We start from the raw sequence: 16,746 nt of genomic DNA on the forward strand, positions 1-16,746 counted from the left end.
CCTCACCTGGTTGCCGCCACACACGCTTGACACCATCTGAACCAAATAAGTTTATCTTGGTCTCATCAGACCACAGGACATGGTTCCAGTAATTCATGTCCTTAGTCTGCTTGTCTTCAGCAAACTGATTTATTGTGCATCACCTTTAGAAGAGGCTTCCTTCTGGGATGACAGCCATGCAGACCAATTTGATGCAGTGTGCAGCGTATGGTCTGAGCACTGACAGGCTGACTCCCCTACCCCTTCAACCTCTGCAGCAATGCTGGCAGCACTCATATGTGTATTTCCCAAAGACAACCTCTGGATATGACACTGAGACAATGCACTCAACTTCTTTGGTCGACCATGGCAAGGCATGTTCTGAGTGGAACCTGTCCTGTTAAACCACTGTATGGTCTTGGCCACCATGCTGCAGCTCAGTTTCCCAGTCTTGGCAATCTTCTTATAGCCTAGGCCATCTTTAAGTAGAGCAACAATTCTTTTTTTCAGATCCTCAGAGAGTTCTTTGCCATGAGGTGCCATGTTGAACTCCCAGTGACCAGAGTATGAGAGAGAGAGCAATAACACCAAATTTAACACACCTGCTCCCCATTCACACCTGAGACTTTGTAACATGAATGAGTCACATGACACCTGGGAGACAAAATGGCTAATTGGGCCCAATTTGGACATTTTCACTTAGGGTTGTACTCACTTTTCTTGCCAGTGGTTTAGACATTAATGGCTGTGTGTTGAGTTATTTTGAGGGAACAGCAAATTTACACTGTTATACAAGCTGTACACTCACTACTTTATATTGTAGCAAAGTGTCATTTCTTCAGTGTTGTCACATGAAAAGATGTAAAATATTTACAAAAATGTGAGGGGTGTACTCACTTTTGTGAGATAGTGTATGTATTAAAAATAATTACCCCCAGAATACCATCCCCTGAAACAAGATCCCATTTTTTATGGGACATCTTTCAGCAAAAGAAAAAAAACATAGCTGTTACAGCAGCTAAAAGTGACTGCTGATCTTCAACCACAATCAATCACGAAATAAAAAGACAGACAAGAAAAAGCCACCAATAATAAAAGCAAAAGGCCAGCAAAGAAGTTTGTTGCCCAAACAGCTAGCAACAAGAGTGAAAGTGTGGTGTCCCAACTAACCCCAACTCTCTCCTATGTAGTTTGTCAGCTTTCCTTATCCTATCCCTAAAGCATATTCCAAAGCACTGACACTGTGGCTGCTCTCTTATCCCAAAGCCCCCTTAATGGTCCCTCTATGTCTGCTGGCCATAATTCAAAGGTCATACAGTGTATTAAATTTAAAAAAAAAAAAATCTCCTGACGCAAGTCTGCACATAAATGCACTGATACTGCAAATCTCAAACTAGCAAGATTTGCCTCAAACCCATGGTAGCAGTGAACCCAAACCTCATCCCAAAGTGTATATATAAAACAACAGGTCCCAGTAACAGAAATAAGAGCTCTGCTCACATCTGGATGGATGTGTTGCAAAGCCTTGTGCCACTGTTGTGGAGAAAAGGAATCGTTAAGGTCCCTTTCCCATGCTAGCATGGAGTTCTTTTTTGTGATGAAAGATATTTATAAAATAATGATATACCTCCTTTACGAGGTAGTCTGGCAGTGAGGTATACGTGAATCTGCCAAAATAAGTTGTATTTGATGTCATGTTTGAGATAAGAAGCAATTCTGAAATGCTGAAATCGTTCTGAGATAGGCAGGTCATATGACGATTGTAAATCATCAAACGATCGTACGTTAGTGCCTGAGTAAAGTTCCGAAACCCACTGTATACCCTTCGCTATCCACTTATTCAAGGGCATGTCTGGGATCAAAAGAGCCAATGCTGACATAGGGATTAACAGAGATATGGTGGGAGATGATCTAGATTTGGTAATTATCAAGGTCTTCCATGAGTTTAGTGTTGCTAGAATCGGGAGAGGGAGGTCAGATGGCTTGGATTTAAGATGCAGATAAGCTAACAAATAGTCATAGAGGTTACCTCCTGTTATTGTAGATTGTTCAATAGTGCACCAAAGTGGCATTTGGTGGTGGGGAAACCACCCTCTTAGTTGTGCTAGTATTGCAGCTAGATGATAGTCAGCAAATATCGGTAGGCCAACCCCCCCTGCTGTTTTTGTTTTGCGGAGCTTGGATAGAGCGCTTCTGGCTTTTTTACCTTCCCATAAATATCTGGAAAGTATGGATTGTAAAGTATGAAAGTGTTGTCGGGGGACTGGGATGGGAACTGTACAATAAATGTAGAGTATTTGCGGCAGAATTTGCATTTTAAAGGCGGCCAATCTGCCTGACCAAGACAATGTGCGTTTGCTTATGGACTGGAGACCCATACTTAATGAACGTATCAACGGAAGGTTATTAGCATGAAATAGTTGTGTAGGTTGGGATGTTAGTTTAATTCCTAAGTAAGTAATTTCTTCGGAATCCCACACATATGGGTATCTGTTTTGCAGAGTTGTTCTATCATTTGCTGCCACACCAAGATCTAATATATAAGATTTGGTTTTGTTTACTTTGTAATATGATATCGTACCATAGTCATGTAATAGTTGAGAAACATGTTGTAGGGAAGACACCGGATTAGTTAACATAAGGATCACGTCATCTGCGAAGAGACTTATGACATGTTTGCGGTTATTGACGGAAAAGCCTTGTATATTAGGATTTTGCCTTATGCTGGTTGCTAGGGGTTCCATTAAGAGGTTGAAAATGAGGCGGGATAGTGAACAGCCCTGGCAGGTGCCATTTGTGATCTTGAGAGGTTTAGATAGCATACCTGAAGTGTATACCCGGGCTGATGGTGAAGTATATAGAGATAGTATTGCAGATAGTATGTGGCCTGTGAATCCAAATTTTTCCAGTGTGGTTGCGAGATATGTCCAATGTACTCTGTCGAACGCCTTCTCTCAATCCAGGGCAAGAAGCAGAGAAGGCGTCCCGAGTTTCCTAGCTATATGAATCACATCAATTAATCTTCTGGTAGCATCAGATGTTTTTCTGCCTTTGGTAAATCCAGATTGAGCTGGGTCGATTATAGTAGGGAGAATGTCAATTAGTCTCATTGCTATCATTTTAGCATAAAGCTTTAGATCGGTATTCAATAAGGAAATCGGTCTAAAGTTTTGAGGAGCATCCAATGTCTTCTCTGGTTTAGGCAATGTAACTATTAATGCTTCTAGCATCTCAGGTGGAAAAGAAGATGAGGCAGCAGCGGCTTCAAATACCTTAAGGAGGTGTGACCCGAAAGAGTGTTTAAGAGTCTTGTAATATTCCCCTGTTAGACCATCTGGCCCCGGTGACTTATTGATGGGAAGGGTGTCAATAACTTTCATTAACTCAGATAATAAAAAAGGGTAATTTAAGGCTTGAATTTGAGAAGTGGAGAGTTTAGGCAAATTAATGTCTTTTAAGAAATCATTTATAGCCGATTGTGATGGCTGGTCAATATGACTGTCTTGATTAAGGTTATAAAGGGACCCATAGTATTCGCTAAATGCATTAGCAATACTTTGGGGATCAAATACTTTTTGTTTGGAGGTAGGGCTAATGATGTAAGGTATTTTAGTTTTGAAGCGTTGGCCTTGTAGTTTACGAGCTAATTCTTTTCCAGCTTTGTTACTGGTCGAATAGAATGACATTTTAAGTCATCGTTCCCTTTGCTCAAAGGAATGCAGCAGTTCTAATCTGAGATCGTGTCGCAGAGCTGTCAGTTCTTTACTAACTTGGCGTGTAGGGTCTTTTTTTATCTAGATCTTCTAGGAATTTGATATCTGTGAGAAGAGTATCAAGCTGCTGCTGTCTCTGTTTTTTAAGTTTTGTGGCTAATTGAATAAATATACCTCTAATGTACGCCTTGTGGGCATTCCAAAGTACAAACGGATCATTTGTGGAAGAGGAGTTGATTTGGAAGTAATCAGACAAGTGGTTTTCTAGCAGTTTCTTAGTGGCTGTTTGTAATACTTGAGGGCTGGCGCGCCATATGAATGCCCCGTTAGTAGGATATTTATCCCCTAGAGTCAGGAGGATAGAAGCGTGGTCCGACCAAGTAATGTTATTGATTTTAATTTGAGACACTTTTTGAAGCAACCACTTGTCCATTAGAACCAGATCAATCCTCGAGTAGATGCAATGTCTATGAGAATAAAATGTGAAGTCTCGTTCATTAGCATGCGTGCAGCGCCAGCTATCGAACAGATCATGTGATCTTAGAAAAAAATTTAGAGAAGGAGATCTTTTGGAATGAGTCGAGGTAGAGTCCATGCGAGGGTCAGGAGTAGCATTAAAGTCTCCACATATTATAAGGGAACCTTGTTGGATTCTTTTCAGCTTTTTCATCAGTCTGTTCAGGAAGTTAATTTGTTTGGTATTGGGAACATATACATTCGCAAGAGTATAACGGGTGGAGTTAATGTCACATACAATAATAAGGTACCGACCCGCTGGGTCGGATATTTCGGAGTAAAGTTGAAATGATATAGAGTCTTTAATAGTCACCATAACCCCTCTCTTTTTCACATTCATGCTGGACAAGAAGTAGTGTTGGAAATTTCTATGCGAGCATTTTGGTGAGGCTGCATGATGGAAGTGTGTTTCTTGGGCGCATAGAATATCACATTGGGAAGAGAAAGCTTCTTTCCAAAGGGATGCTCTCTTGGCTGGGTGGTTTAAGCCATGGGCGTTGATGGAGAGTATAACTGGCATGGGGCATATTGGAAGGTATGCTATATGTTGAGGGTTGATAGTACTCATGCTTGTAGGGAGAAGTGGCTAGCCACTTGGAGATGGATGACTTCTGTTCCAGGGTGACTTTCCTTCTGGAGTATCCCTCTAAGTGGACAGGTGAGTTGCAAAAGTTGCAGGTTCCTTTCCATAATAGTGTAGTTGGGTATGACTCTGTGGATGGTTGTTGATCCATAAAAACAATGAGAAACATATAACAAAACAAATTAAAAGAAAAAAAAAAGAAAGGTTACAGGGTGATAGGAGAATCCACAGGGGGATTCTTGATCCATAAAAACACTGTTCAATAAGGTTGAGGGGTATTGGAAATATTTCCAAGTGTGCCTTCACCAGGGGAGTGTAGACATAAGGATTGAGTAAATCGATTAGGAGCGATCTTGCAGTTGAGCAGGTTTTTTATCACTCCTCTTTCGTGTCACCACCTGCCAGTCTGCCTGCATGTATGGAGGAGTGTCAATTAGTATAGGAGATGGAGGTGTTTCTGACAGTATTCCCCATTGCCTGAGGATATGCAGACCCTCTTCCATAGTAGAAACAGTGGTAGTCATGCCGTTATGCATGATGGAGAGCGTAGCAGGATATTTCCACTTGTGTAGTATGTGATGGTTGCGTAGCGCTTTGGTAATGGTGGCTAAATTTCGGCGTTTCTGGAGGGTATACCTAGATAGATCAGGGAGTAGTTGTAGAGAAGCATATTGAGGTGGGCGCTGATTGGGGTTACGGAAATAGGCCAGAATGGTTTCTTTTGCTTTATAAAAATGGAGCCGTAGCAGGACATCCCTAGGTACGTCATCAGGTAGAAATGACGGTTTCGGTATTCTGTGCACCCTGTCTACTGTGAGCTCCAGTGCCGACATTGCGGGAAGCAACGCAGTGAATAATTCTTGGACATATTGTGGTAGTTGTAGCGCAGGGATGGATTCAGGAATGCCTCTTATTTTGAGATTATTCCTTCTGGATCTGTCTTCGAGGTCAGATAATTTATCTTTGATCCAGGAAATTTCATCTGAGTGAGTGGTATGGGCATCCCCCATTTTATTGAAAGAGGATGCATGTGAGTCCAGAGTGTTCTCAATCTGGTTTACCCTTTCTCCCAATGAATGTACTTCTGCCTGACATTTTTGTACTGTGTGCAGCATGTCCTGATGTAGAGATGACCTCAGGGACATTAGCATCTCTTTAAGTACAGTGTCTGATACAGGCTGCCCTGATGTAGGGAATCCCGCTATGGGGTCTGGGGCTGCTGAGGTCTGAGAGTGTGAGGTAGTTTGGGCGCTCACCTCCATATCTTGCTGCAGCCGATTTCCCTGTGGAGAGGATGTCCTCTGTCTGGATGCCGTTGAGGATGATCCGCTATGCGGATTATCTGGATCGATGCCGCTTAGTGCGGGCGGATAGATCGTGGATGCGGCCCGTTTCATCTTGCGCTCCGGCTGGGCGCCATTTTGATGAGGCCGCGCTGAGGTGGAGAAGTACCCAGGCAGATTACGGAGCTGCGGCAGAGGTTCTTTTCTTCTCCTCTGCATCCTGGTAGTGTAGAGAGCTCTGATGAGTCAGATGGAGGTGGATGGCACCTCTGAGTGCTCCGATGGAAGCGGATTCCCCCGGCGGTGTAGCGGAGCTCGGAAGCTAAGCAGCCATCTTCGGGCTTGGACGCCACGCCCCCATCCATGCCTTCTTTTTAATATTCCCTCACTTATTATTATTATCCAGGATGTATACATTTCCAACAGGGCTTTACAATATGAGGGCAGACAGTACAGTTACAATACAATGCAATACAAGAGGAATAACTTGGCTACCAGCCTTCATAGAAGGCTTAGGGCTTAGAAGATTATTGTATCGTTACTCTTCAAAGGACCCGTAAATATTAAATGTACTGTATTTTAACAAGTAAAACTACATTTAATTAAACTGTCATGTCTTTTTGAAGAGTTGAGCTGTTTGTGGAGGGTGCTTATTCAGCAGGTGACCATACTGGATGCACAGACTGAGGTCTAAAGGAGGTACAGTGCCTTGCAAAAGTATTCACCCCCTTAGCATTTTTCATGTTTTGTTGCCTCACAACCTGGAATTAACATGGATTGTTTGAGGATTTGCATCATTTAATTTACAGAACATGGCCAACTTTGGAGAAGTTTGAAGATAAGATAAGTCTCTATGAGCTTGCCACATCTTACCACTGGGATATTTGCCCATTCCTCCTTGCAAAACGTGCTTCAGCTCCTTCAAGTGTGATGGTTTGCACTTGTGAACAGCAGTCTTTAAGTCTGACCACAGATTTTCTATTGGATTGAGGTCTGGGCTTTGCCTAGGCCATTCCATCACATTTACAGGTTTCCCCTTAAACCACTCAAGTGTTGCTTTAGCAGTGTGTTTGAGGTCATTTTCCTGCTGGAATGTGAACCCCCGTCCTAGCCTCAAATCACACACAGAGTGGTACATGTTTTGCTCAAGAATATCCCTGTATTTAGCACCATCCATCTTTCCCTCAACACTGACCAGTTTCCCAGTCCCGACTGCTGAAAAACATCCCCACAGCATGATGCTGCCACCACCATGTTTCACTGTGGGGATGGTGTTCTTTGGGTGATGTGATGTGTTGGGTTTGCGCCAGACATAGCGTTTTCTTTGATGGCCAAAAAGTTCAATTTTAGTCTCATTAGACCGGAGCACTTTCCTCCATACATTTTGGCAGTCTCCCATATGCCTTTCGCAAACTCAGAATGTGCCACTTTGTTTTTTGCTGAAAGTAATGGCTTTCTTCTGGCCACTCTGCCATAAAGCCCAACTTTATGGAGCGTACGTCTTATTGTCGTCCTATGTACAGATACTCCAGTCTCTGCTGTGGAACTCTGCAGCTCCTCCAGGGTTACCTTAGGTCTCTATCCTGCCTCTCTGATTAATGCCTTACTTGCCCAGTCCGTGAGTTTTGGTGTGCGTCCGTCTCTTGGCAGGTTTGCTGTTGTGCCATTTTCCTTTCTTTTGGTTATGATAGATTTGATGGTGCTCCTAAGGATCATCAAAGATTTTGATATTTTTTTTTAATACCTAACCCTGACTTGTACTCCTTAACAACATTGTCCCTTACTTGTTTGGAGAGTTCCTTGGTTTTCATGGCAGTTTTTGGTTGGTGGTGCCTCTTGCTTAGGTGTTGCAGCCTCTGGGGCCTTGCAAAAAGGTGTGTGTGTATAATATATATATATATATATATATATATATATATATATATATATATATATATTTTTTTTTTTTTTTTTTTAATATGACAGATCACGTGACACTTAGATTGCACACAGGTAGACATCATTTCACTAATTATGTGACTTCTGAAGGTAATTGGTTGAACCAGAACTTTTTATGGGCTTTATAACAAAGGGGGTGAATACATACGCACATGCCAATTATCATTTTTTTATTTCTGAAAAATAGTTTTATGTATATATTTTTCTAATTTTACGTCGCCAACTTAGACTAATGTGTTCTGATCCATTACATATAATTCAGATAAAAAAAAACCCATTGAACTAAAAGCTGTAATGTAACAAAATAGGTAAAAAGCCAAGGGGGTGAATACTTTTGCAAGGCACTGTATGTTAGTGCATAAAGTGGTCCTTGAAGCACAACAAGTGGCACATAATGTTCAGTATGTAATACTAGAGAAGACTATCAGATATTGCAGACATACTTGAGGAAATGGACAGACTGTTTAACTGCTACAGAGGTTGCATGTGGCCCTTTGGTCATTAAGGTCTATATGTTCAAAATATATGGGTCTCATGTATGCACATAGGATGTGGCTGAGGAAGAACCTCAACAAGTATACTAGAAAACTTCATATAGCATTACATTTGGACTTCATATTTTTTGATTGAGGCTTTTATTGCCCACTTAGCTAGATGCTAACATTTTGTCAACTCCCTGTATACAGTTTCACTTACATATTGTACAGTATATGTCCATTGAGCTTTTGAGACTTGCCCAGTTCAGCTTTGTTGACTACATAACACCCCCCTCCAATGTTATGGAGATAAGGGGGGGGTGCTCTCTATTCATAATACACTTCCTGTCCTTGGGTGACAACTCTGCTACTCTATACATACAGTAAATTTAGTAAGCAATGTCACACTAAAACAGGAATGGTGTCACTGGTAGGACCACCTGGAATGAAATATACAAATCCAAAAAAAAAAACAAAAAAACGACTGCAGTAACTAAATCTAAGAAAGGATAAGCTACAATATATTAAATTTGTATTGTAATATATTGCATTTTATGGTTTAGGTACACTTTATTAATGGAAAATCCATAAAAAAAAAAATGTTCTTTGTCAGTTGGTCAGTTGGAGACTGCCTAGATCAGGCTAAGTTAGTTAGTCATGGCTGGCCCAGGCTGTTAAAGAGTTGAACCTGTTTTTGCAGTTCCTGCATTTTCTGGGTTCTGCCTATCTCCCTGTAAGTGAAAAGAGGAAGGGCACTGCACAGGGAGCAGTCTGCATGGGAAGAGACCCAGACAAGACACAGTACGCAACCTCTAGCTACTTCATAGAGCACTAAAGGGGACTAGAAAGCAGGTACGAGAACGGGAACCTTGCTGAAGTTTACTGGGACCTGTGGTCCACCATTGGAGCGCCAAAATCATCGAGATACCCATGACTATGTCTATGAACACCTCTACTTGGGTTCTCCCAATATTGGACTTTTCCCCAAAAAATTTCACCTTTGCAGGTATGCTGGGGCAGCCACGGTTAGGCTTCATTAACAGAAGGACATTTATGCATGTTATACATATTCTGCTGGGTTCTCAGTAAAAGTTGTTTCAACTGCTTTGAGCCTGGTCTGAAGTTATTTAAGGGGTGCATGTTTGGTCTCGGCATATTCCTAAAGGACCTGGGTCTGTTAAAGCACTATGGGGTATGTGTAATTCCACTGTTAATTTACAAGGCAAAGAAGAGGAGGTAGTTACCATGGCTAATCAAAAAGAAGAACAGCTACAGCAGCCAGTCATTTGGAGTGGTACTTGGTTAGGTTGAATGTCCACCGGTAGTGAGGGGTAGGTGCTCTGACTCCCTACCTAGCTGTCCAGTCACCAAGAGCAGACTAGCAATACGGAGGTTTAAGACCTGATCACTTTGTTAAGGGGAGAAAAGAGTTAACATAGGACACGTATGAGACCCATGCTATGTTTCAGGGGACTGCCTTAATGTTTGATTCTTCACATGACCACAGCCCCCGCCTGGTCCGAGGCATTGATGAGTGCACTCAATGCAAAATATACCTCCATGTGCACTGACACAGAAGGCTTCACCCACAAGGCTTTGCCAGCCAGGATTTCATGGAATCCAAGGGATTGCATAGGGTTCTTTAAGCAGAGAGCAGATGCAGATCCATCTCCCACCTACAATCACCATCAATGTAAGGGGCAATTTCCCACTGACATCCAATGTAATGGATCACTTCTACACTTATCAGTGTAAAGGGAGCTTTTTTCCATAAGACTGCCAAAGTAAGGGGAAATTACAACGTTCACAGTTTGTGTTTCTTTTCCTATTTTATCATTTCATTTTATTCTTTTTTTATTTGCGTTTTTTTTCTTATTTTATAATTTAGTTTTTTATTGGTAAATAGAATAAGGTTTACAATGCTTTTAAACAAGGTGTCTGAGGTAATACAAAAGGTTTAACAGCAGCGGAAATCATAACTGGTATACAATAATGGTTGCAAAACAGGTGTGGTTGTGGTTATTTTGCTAAGTAATCATGCTTTTCACACAGTAACATTACTTCTATCTGATACTAAAGTATGTTTGGGAGTGTTCTGTGGATAAACCTGGAGAATGCAAATACTTGAGGTAGCAACCAGCTTTGGGTAGTTACTTCCTTTTAAGACCTAAACAGCTGAGGTTGGTTGAATATCCGCGTTTGGTAAAATGAAGCTCAGTTAGAGAGATTGGTTTATGGTTTAAATCTAGGAAGAGAGGAGATGAAAGGGATGAAGAGGGGGGGGGTGGAGAAAAAAGTAAAAAGGGGGGGTGGAATGGGTGGGGTTTGGGACACCTCCCAGTCTCCGCCATCACCCCCAAAGGCTTGGAGTAATGTGGGTGAGGAAGCCTGGGCTGGAGATAGTTGGGTGTTTAATTAGCTAAATTGATAAGGGTCCTCCCTCAATCTTCCCTTGTTTAGGTGAGGGAGGCCAATTATCTCATGTTTTGATGAGGTTAGCTCATGAGGTGTAGTAGTAGAGTCATTATGGGTTGTTATCGTCCTGGGGTGCGTGGTTCATGATGGTTTGGCTTGTCAAAAGTTTGTACTTATCTATGGTGCGGAAGTGGGTCCAACAGGCCCATGTGTGTAAAAATTTGGTTGGACAATCTTTGGCTAAGGAGATTGATTCCTCCATTTTCGCAATTTTTTCTACTCGTTTGAGCCATTCAGGGATGGTCGGGACATGGGTTGTTCCCCAGTGAAGAGGGATACACAATTTGGCCGCATTTATTAGGGGTGGTATAATGCCGCGTACACACGAGCGTACTTTACGGCAGACTTTGCCCTGCGGATGGGATTTCGTCGGACAATTCGATCGTGTGTGGGCTCCAGTGGACTTTGTTTTCTCAAAAGTTGGACGGACTTAGATTTGAAACATGTTTTAAATCAATCCGTCGAAATCGAGTCCGGTCGAAAAGTCTGCTCGTCTGTATGCTAGTTCGACGGACAAAAAGCCACACTAGGGCAGCTATTGGCTACTGGCTATGAACTTCCTTGTTTTAGTTCGGTTGAACGTCATCACGTACGAATTCGACGGACTTTGGTGGATTGTGTGTAGGCAAGTCCGATAAGAAATTATCCAATTCTCTCATCTAAACATTATAGGTGGATGGGGGAATCCTCCCAGTCTGGACCAGTGGTGGAACTACCATTGTTGCTGTCCTGTCCTGGCTATTCACAGGGCTGGTCTGTCTCCATGGCAACGGCAGCACATTGGAAACCAGTGCTGGTTACTTTATGGGGCTGATATACAGAAGGGCCAGCACAATTTGTTGTTAGAGATGGGCTGGGCATGTTCAAAATCCCACATGCCCGAGCCTGCCAGGAAGCCCACACTGCACAGCGCTAATCACAGGCACTGAGACATTTTCCGGTCCACAGCTGCACTGATCAGGAATGTCTCAGTGCCCCTGATTAGCACTGTGAAATGTCAGCTTCCTAGTGGGATCGGGCATGTGGGATTTCAAACACACCCAAGCCCACTTCTAATGGTTGTAGAATAGACAGTTTAGCTCCCTGCAGGTTGCTTAGCAGCAGTGAAGCCTTCTCTGACATGCTGATCATGATGCAATCCAGGTGATGTTCCTAGTCTTAAATATGATAGTAATTTTATTGATTAAAGCCCACACCTTACAAGCATAGAGCCCACATGGCTGTTGAACATATGGTTAATGTGGTTGTACTCTTGATGCTAATAAATACTGTGTTTATTAGATCTGACTGGGAGCATCATCTGGATCACATCGCGATCAGCATCTCAACAGAGAAGGTTATACAGCATTACTGCTGCTAGGTGACCAGCTGGGTGTTCAGCTCTCTACAACCAATAGTGCCAGCCTTCCCCTGCATGCACCCATAATGTCACCAGCACTAGGTCCTAATAGACTGCCGCCGCTACCAAGGAGACAGATGCCAGACCAGCGCTGTCAATAGCAGGGGCAGGACAGCAAGAGGGGGCTGGGGAACTCCACAGTGGCAGAACACCAGGGCCCGGTGGCAAGACAACCTTTGTAACCCTAATAGTTCTCCCACTGCTTTGGACCCTTATATTTTCTTGGTATGCTGGGAGAGAGAGAGGGAGAGAGAGGGAGAGAGAGGGAGGGAGGGAGAGAGAGGGAGAGAGAGATTCTTCTGAAATAGGGTTTTCTAACTGAATGGCATCCTCTTTGTCTATGGGTTTTGGGCAGAATGACTTGATTGAGGCATGGCTATTTCAGATCTACTATGGTTTTTTTTGTATGTTTCCTGGTCTGGAGGGCTCTAGCTAGATATTTTCTGCATTTGTTGCTGAATTCATAGAAGAGCTTTTGGTGTAGGCTAAATTTGCGTTGCGCTTTACGGTTTAGTTCTTCACGTAAAAGTTTCCCGTTTTGGGTAAGCTCGTGATAAATTTGCTGTGCTTGTGATTGTTTGTGAGCAAGCTCAAGGTTTTTAATCTTGTCTAGTAGATCTGTTATTATTTGTTGTTGGGCCTTTCGACAAGATGATTTAAGGGCGATTAATTTCCCTCGAACGACACATTTATGGGCCTTCCATTGGGTAAGTGGGGCTGTGTCAGGTGTATCGTTCTCCAGAAAAAAAATGTGTGTATGCAACTATGGATGTCTTTGATGGCTTCTTCTGAAGTAAGCAGAGACGAGACCAGGCGCCAAATATTTTTGGAGATGTGTTTGTCAAGGAATGTCAGAGTCATTGTGATTGTGCGGTGGTCTGACAGCAGCATTGGTTCAATGGTGCCGGCGGTTAGAAAGGTTATGTCTTTCTGGGATAGGAATAGATAATCAATTCTAGAATATTTATTATGTGGGGCAGAAAAAAAAAAGTAAAGTCTTTTGTCGGGGTGAAGGGTACGCCATGTATCATGTAAAAGAAGATCTTGGATGTGTAACTTAATTTGTCAGGTGGCTTTGTATGGTAATGATGCTGTAGCAGTGGAGGTATCTAAGATTGGGGATAGGGCTACATTGAAGTCCCCTCCTAAGATGGTCAGTCCAGAGTGAAAGTCTGAAAGCAGTCTTGAAATTGATCTAAAGAAGCTTACTTGTGTAGTATTGGGGCTGTATATATTGACTAGGGTCACGGGTCGTCCCTGTAGTCGTCTTTTTAGAAAGATGTATCTACCCTCCGTGTCTATGAGCGAGTCCATGGGTTGCCAGTCAAGGTTTTTGAAATTAAAATTGAGACCCCTTTTGTTTTCGCGAGTGAGTTGGTGGCATGGTAAACTGTTGGGAACATATGATTCATTAGCTTGGGTATTTTGTTTGTGCGGAAGTGCGTCTCTTGTAGAAATACTACGTTTGCCTTCAGTTTATACATCATGTCAAGGCCTTGGCTACGTTTTTCCAGGATGTTGAGACCCTTTGTGTTTAATGAGACTACTTTAAGCGTGAAGGATTTTTTTGTGGCACGTGTGTGGATCATATTGTGCTATTGTTCGTTCCTAGGTAGTTGTATTCTCTCGTGTGAGCTGGAGGGGTCTGGGGAAAAGTAGCTTCTGATGTAGTTTTGGTCTGGTAAAAATGTAGGAGGAGACTGCGAGGTAGAGAAGGAGGAAGGGGGGGGGGAGAAAAGGTAGAAGGGGATATAAGAAAAAAAAAAAAAGGGGGGGGAGGGGTCAGGGGGAGAGAAAGGTAGAAAAAGGACTAGGTGGGTGAACTGGGAATTAGGAAAAGACGGGATAGGCGGTAGTCCGGAGTTAGGCAGGATATATATAACCTTCCCTAATATTAGAAATGTATCATGTAAGGTTTGACAGGAACAAGTACGTTCCCGTCTTGTGGAAAGGTGACGGGTGTCGGAACAGAACGGTCGAGATTCAGTATCTCTCGTCCACTGGGACTTTTGCTGCTGGTTGTGTGAGGGAGCCATCATTTATTAGTAGCAGGAAGAATAGCTGTGGGTCTAAACTTAGGGAAGTTAAACATGATGTATTTTCCTAAGGTCATTTGGCAGATGAATTGAATAAACCTTAATGCTGTGTACACATGGGCGGACTGTTCGACCAAACTCATCGGACAATCCGACCGTGTGTGGGCTTCATCGGACTTCCGACTGACCTTTTCGGTCAAAAATCAGACGGACTTTAGATTTGAAACATGTTTCAAATCTTTCCGACGGATTCAAGTCCGGTCGAAAAATCAGTTAGTCTGTATGCTAGTCCGACGGATGAAAACTGACGCTAGGGCAGCTATTGGCTACTGGCTATCAACTTCCTTATTTTAGTCCGGTCGTACGTCATCACGTACAAATCTGTCGGACTTTGGTGTGGTCGTGTGTAGCCAAGTCCATTCGTTCGAAAGTCTGTCGGAAGTCCGTCGGAAAGATCGTCGGACCTTTGATGCCAAAAAGTCCACCCGTGTGTACACAGCATTACAGATCTAAATTGTAAAACATAACATATTATATTATTACAGAAACCAGAACAGTAACACGGAGTCTTCTTTACCCAAAAGCATCATACGTTGTGCCTCCACTTAAATGGAGCTGGTAGAGACCCTCGACAGTGAGTCAAACAACATTGTTTATGACATTCTACATGAATATTTATAATATCACTTTAGTCGAATCTGCATCAGAAAGCACCCCCTCTCGTGTATGTGTGTGATCGAGCAGTAATCGGTTTATGGTTGATATTTTGGCAAATATCAGGCCCATTTGGGTTGGAATGGGATCACCACGAACCCTACTGTGGTTAGCGTCTCGGGAGCTGCAAGGTGGGATAGCCCCGCAACTCCTTGTGATGGCGATGGTTAGGTACATGAAGTTAACCCATTAACTGAGTACGATTGGATTGGGAGATGTCCAATCAATCGAATGACTAAATTTCAGAGATATAACAAAATACATAAGGAGGAGCTTTCTAATATACTCTGATTTAATAACTCTACCAACTTCCCACCCGAGTGAGGCATCAGGAGGAGGGGCGAGATTGCACAAATGCCACATCAAGGGTGTTACGGGAAAAGCCTGCAGCTTTTAGATGCTTAAAGAACGTTTATTCGTAGTGGCAGATTCTCCTGAATTTGGGGGAGGTGACAGTACGACAAGCAAATTAGGTCCATATCCCTTTGTGGGAAAGGAGATGACCTCCGTGCAACATCACCCCCCCCCCCCAAGGCCACCCCATGTGAAGCACAACTTAGTTGTATTCATTTTTGTTTAATGTAATTATTATTGCTGCACAGAGCAGGGGAGTGTTGTAAACTAATTCTCTCTGGGTGCGAAATACCCTAGTTATGCCAATTTCTTTATTTCTGTTTAAAACCTAATGATCATGCTAATGCATTGTAACCTGTTATGTAATTTTTTTTGTCAAGGGTTCCCTGAGACCTCAAAATTATTTTAAGAGTTCCTCTGGAGTAAAAAAAAAAAAAAAAAGTTGGGAAACACTGGCCTAGATGTTTGCATATACAGTAACTCTATACTTCTAGGTTTTTCTGGTCCTTAACCTTCAGCATATTCTGTGGATGTCATTCTTACCTCATGTAATGATTTATACGGCTTCTTCATGTTTAAGATGTGCATATTTCCAATGATCGGTAAAGGAGTAGGTCCAGGAGGAAAGTTAGGGGTCCCTCTTTTCCATTTATAAAGGACAATGGCCAGAAATACACAGAGAATAATGGATAGAACCATTGTAATTGGATCTGAGACATCCATTGTGTCAGCAAAGTCTGATATAGACAGAAAAGAAATGTTGATCAGGTTACAAAACCTACAAACACCTCAAACAAAGCACTGATTTGAACTCCTGGCAGACAGCTGAATACACAAATGAAATAAATATATGTGAATTGCTTTACCTGCCAATGGATTTGTAATTTGTAATAATGTAATCTGGGAACCTCTGCAGACTATGCTGCAGTTAAAATTAACCTGTTTCAAAACCACAAAATTCAAATAGAGTATATCATTAAGTAAATACAAGATTTCTATAGATGTATCAAAGTAGCCTCATGTGCTAACAGGATGACCTATAAAGTAATGTGGAACTGCTGAAACCAAGTGTACTCCCACGCTAAGTGATCTAAATAACTAATGTGTATTAGACTGGTGTGCTGTCCCTTTAAATTAAATTAAATTGGAGCGTGGCCAAATGGAGGTCTGAGCGGATGTACCTGTGGAAAGCTCCTGCCGTCCTGGAGCACACCTTGATGTTATTTCATAGATTGATAATTTCTCTGTGAAGGACAGAGGGCGATCTTGATCAAGAATAT

General features: G+C 42.4%; 1 protein-coding gene across 3 annotated transcripts in view; it reads right to left on the bottom strand.

The window, feature by feature from the left end:
• The window catches only part of LOC141139173 (cytochrome P450 2C5-like), a 117,325-nt gene that overhangs the window by 82,671 nt on the left and 17,908 nt on the right, over positions 1-16,746 (bottom strand). For 2 of the 3 annotated variants that reach the window (XM_073625076.1, XM_073625072.1), the window contains exon 2: positions 16,010-16,203. In XM_073625076.1, coding sequence (XP_073481177.1) covers positions 16,010-16,189 — 180 coding nt within the window. In that variant the 5' untranslated portion in view covers positions 16,190-16,203. Of the gene's footprint in view, positions 1-16,009; positions 16,204-16,647; positions 16,688-16,746 lie in introns of those variants that run through there. The other variant, XM_073625075.1, reaches the window with a different exon arrangement.

The sequence above is a fragment of the Aquarana catesbeiana genome, linkage group LG04, assembly GCF_042186555.1.
Source record: "Aquarana catesbeiana isolate 2022-GZ linkage group LG04, ASM4218655v1, whole genome shotgun sequence".
Taxonomy (NCBI): domain Eukaryota; kingdom Metazoa; phylum Chordata; class Amphibia; order Anura; family Ranidae; genus Aquarana; species Aquarana catesbeiana.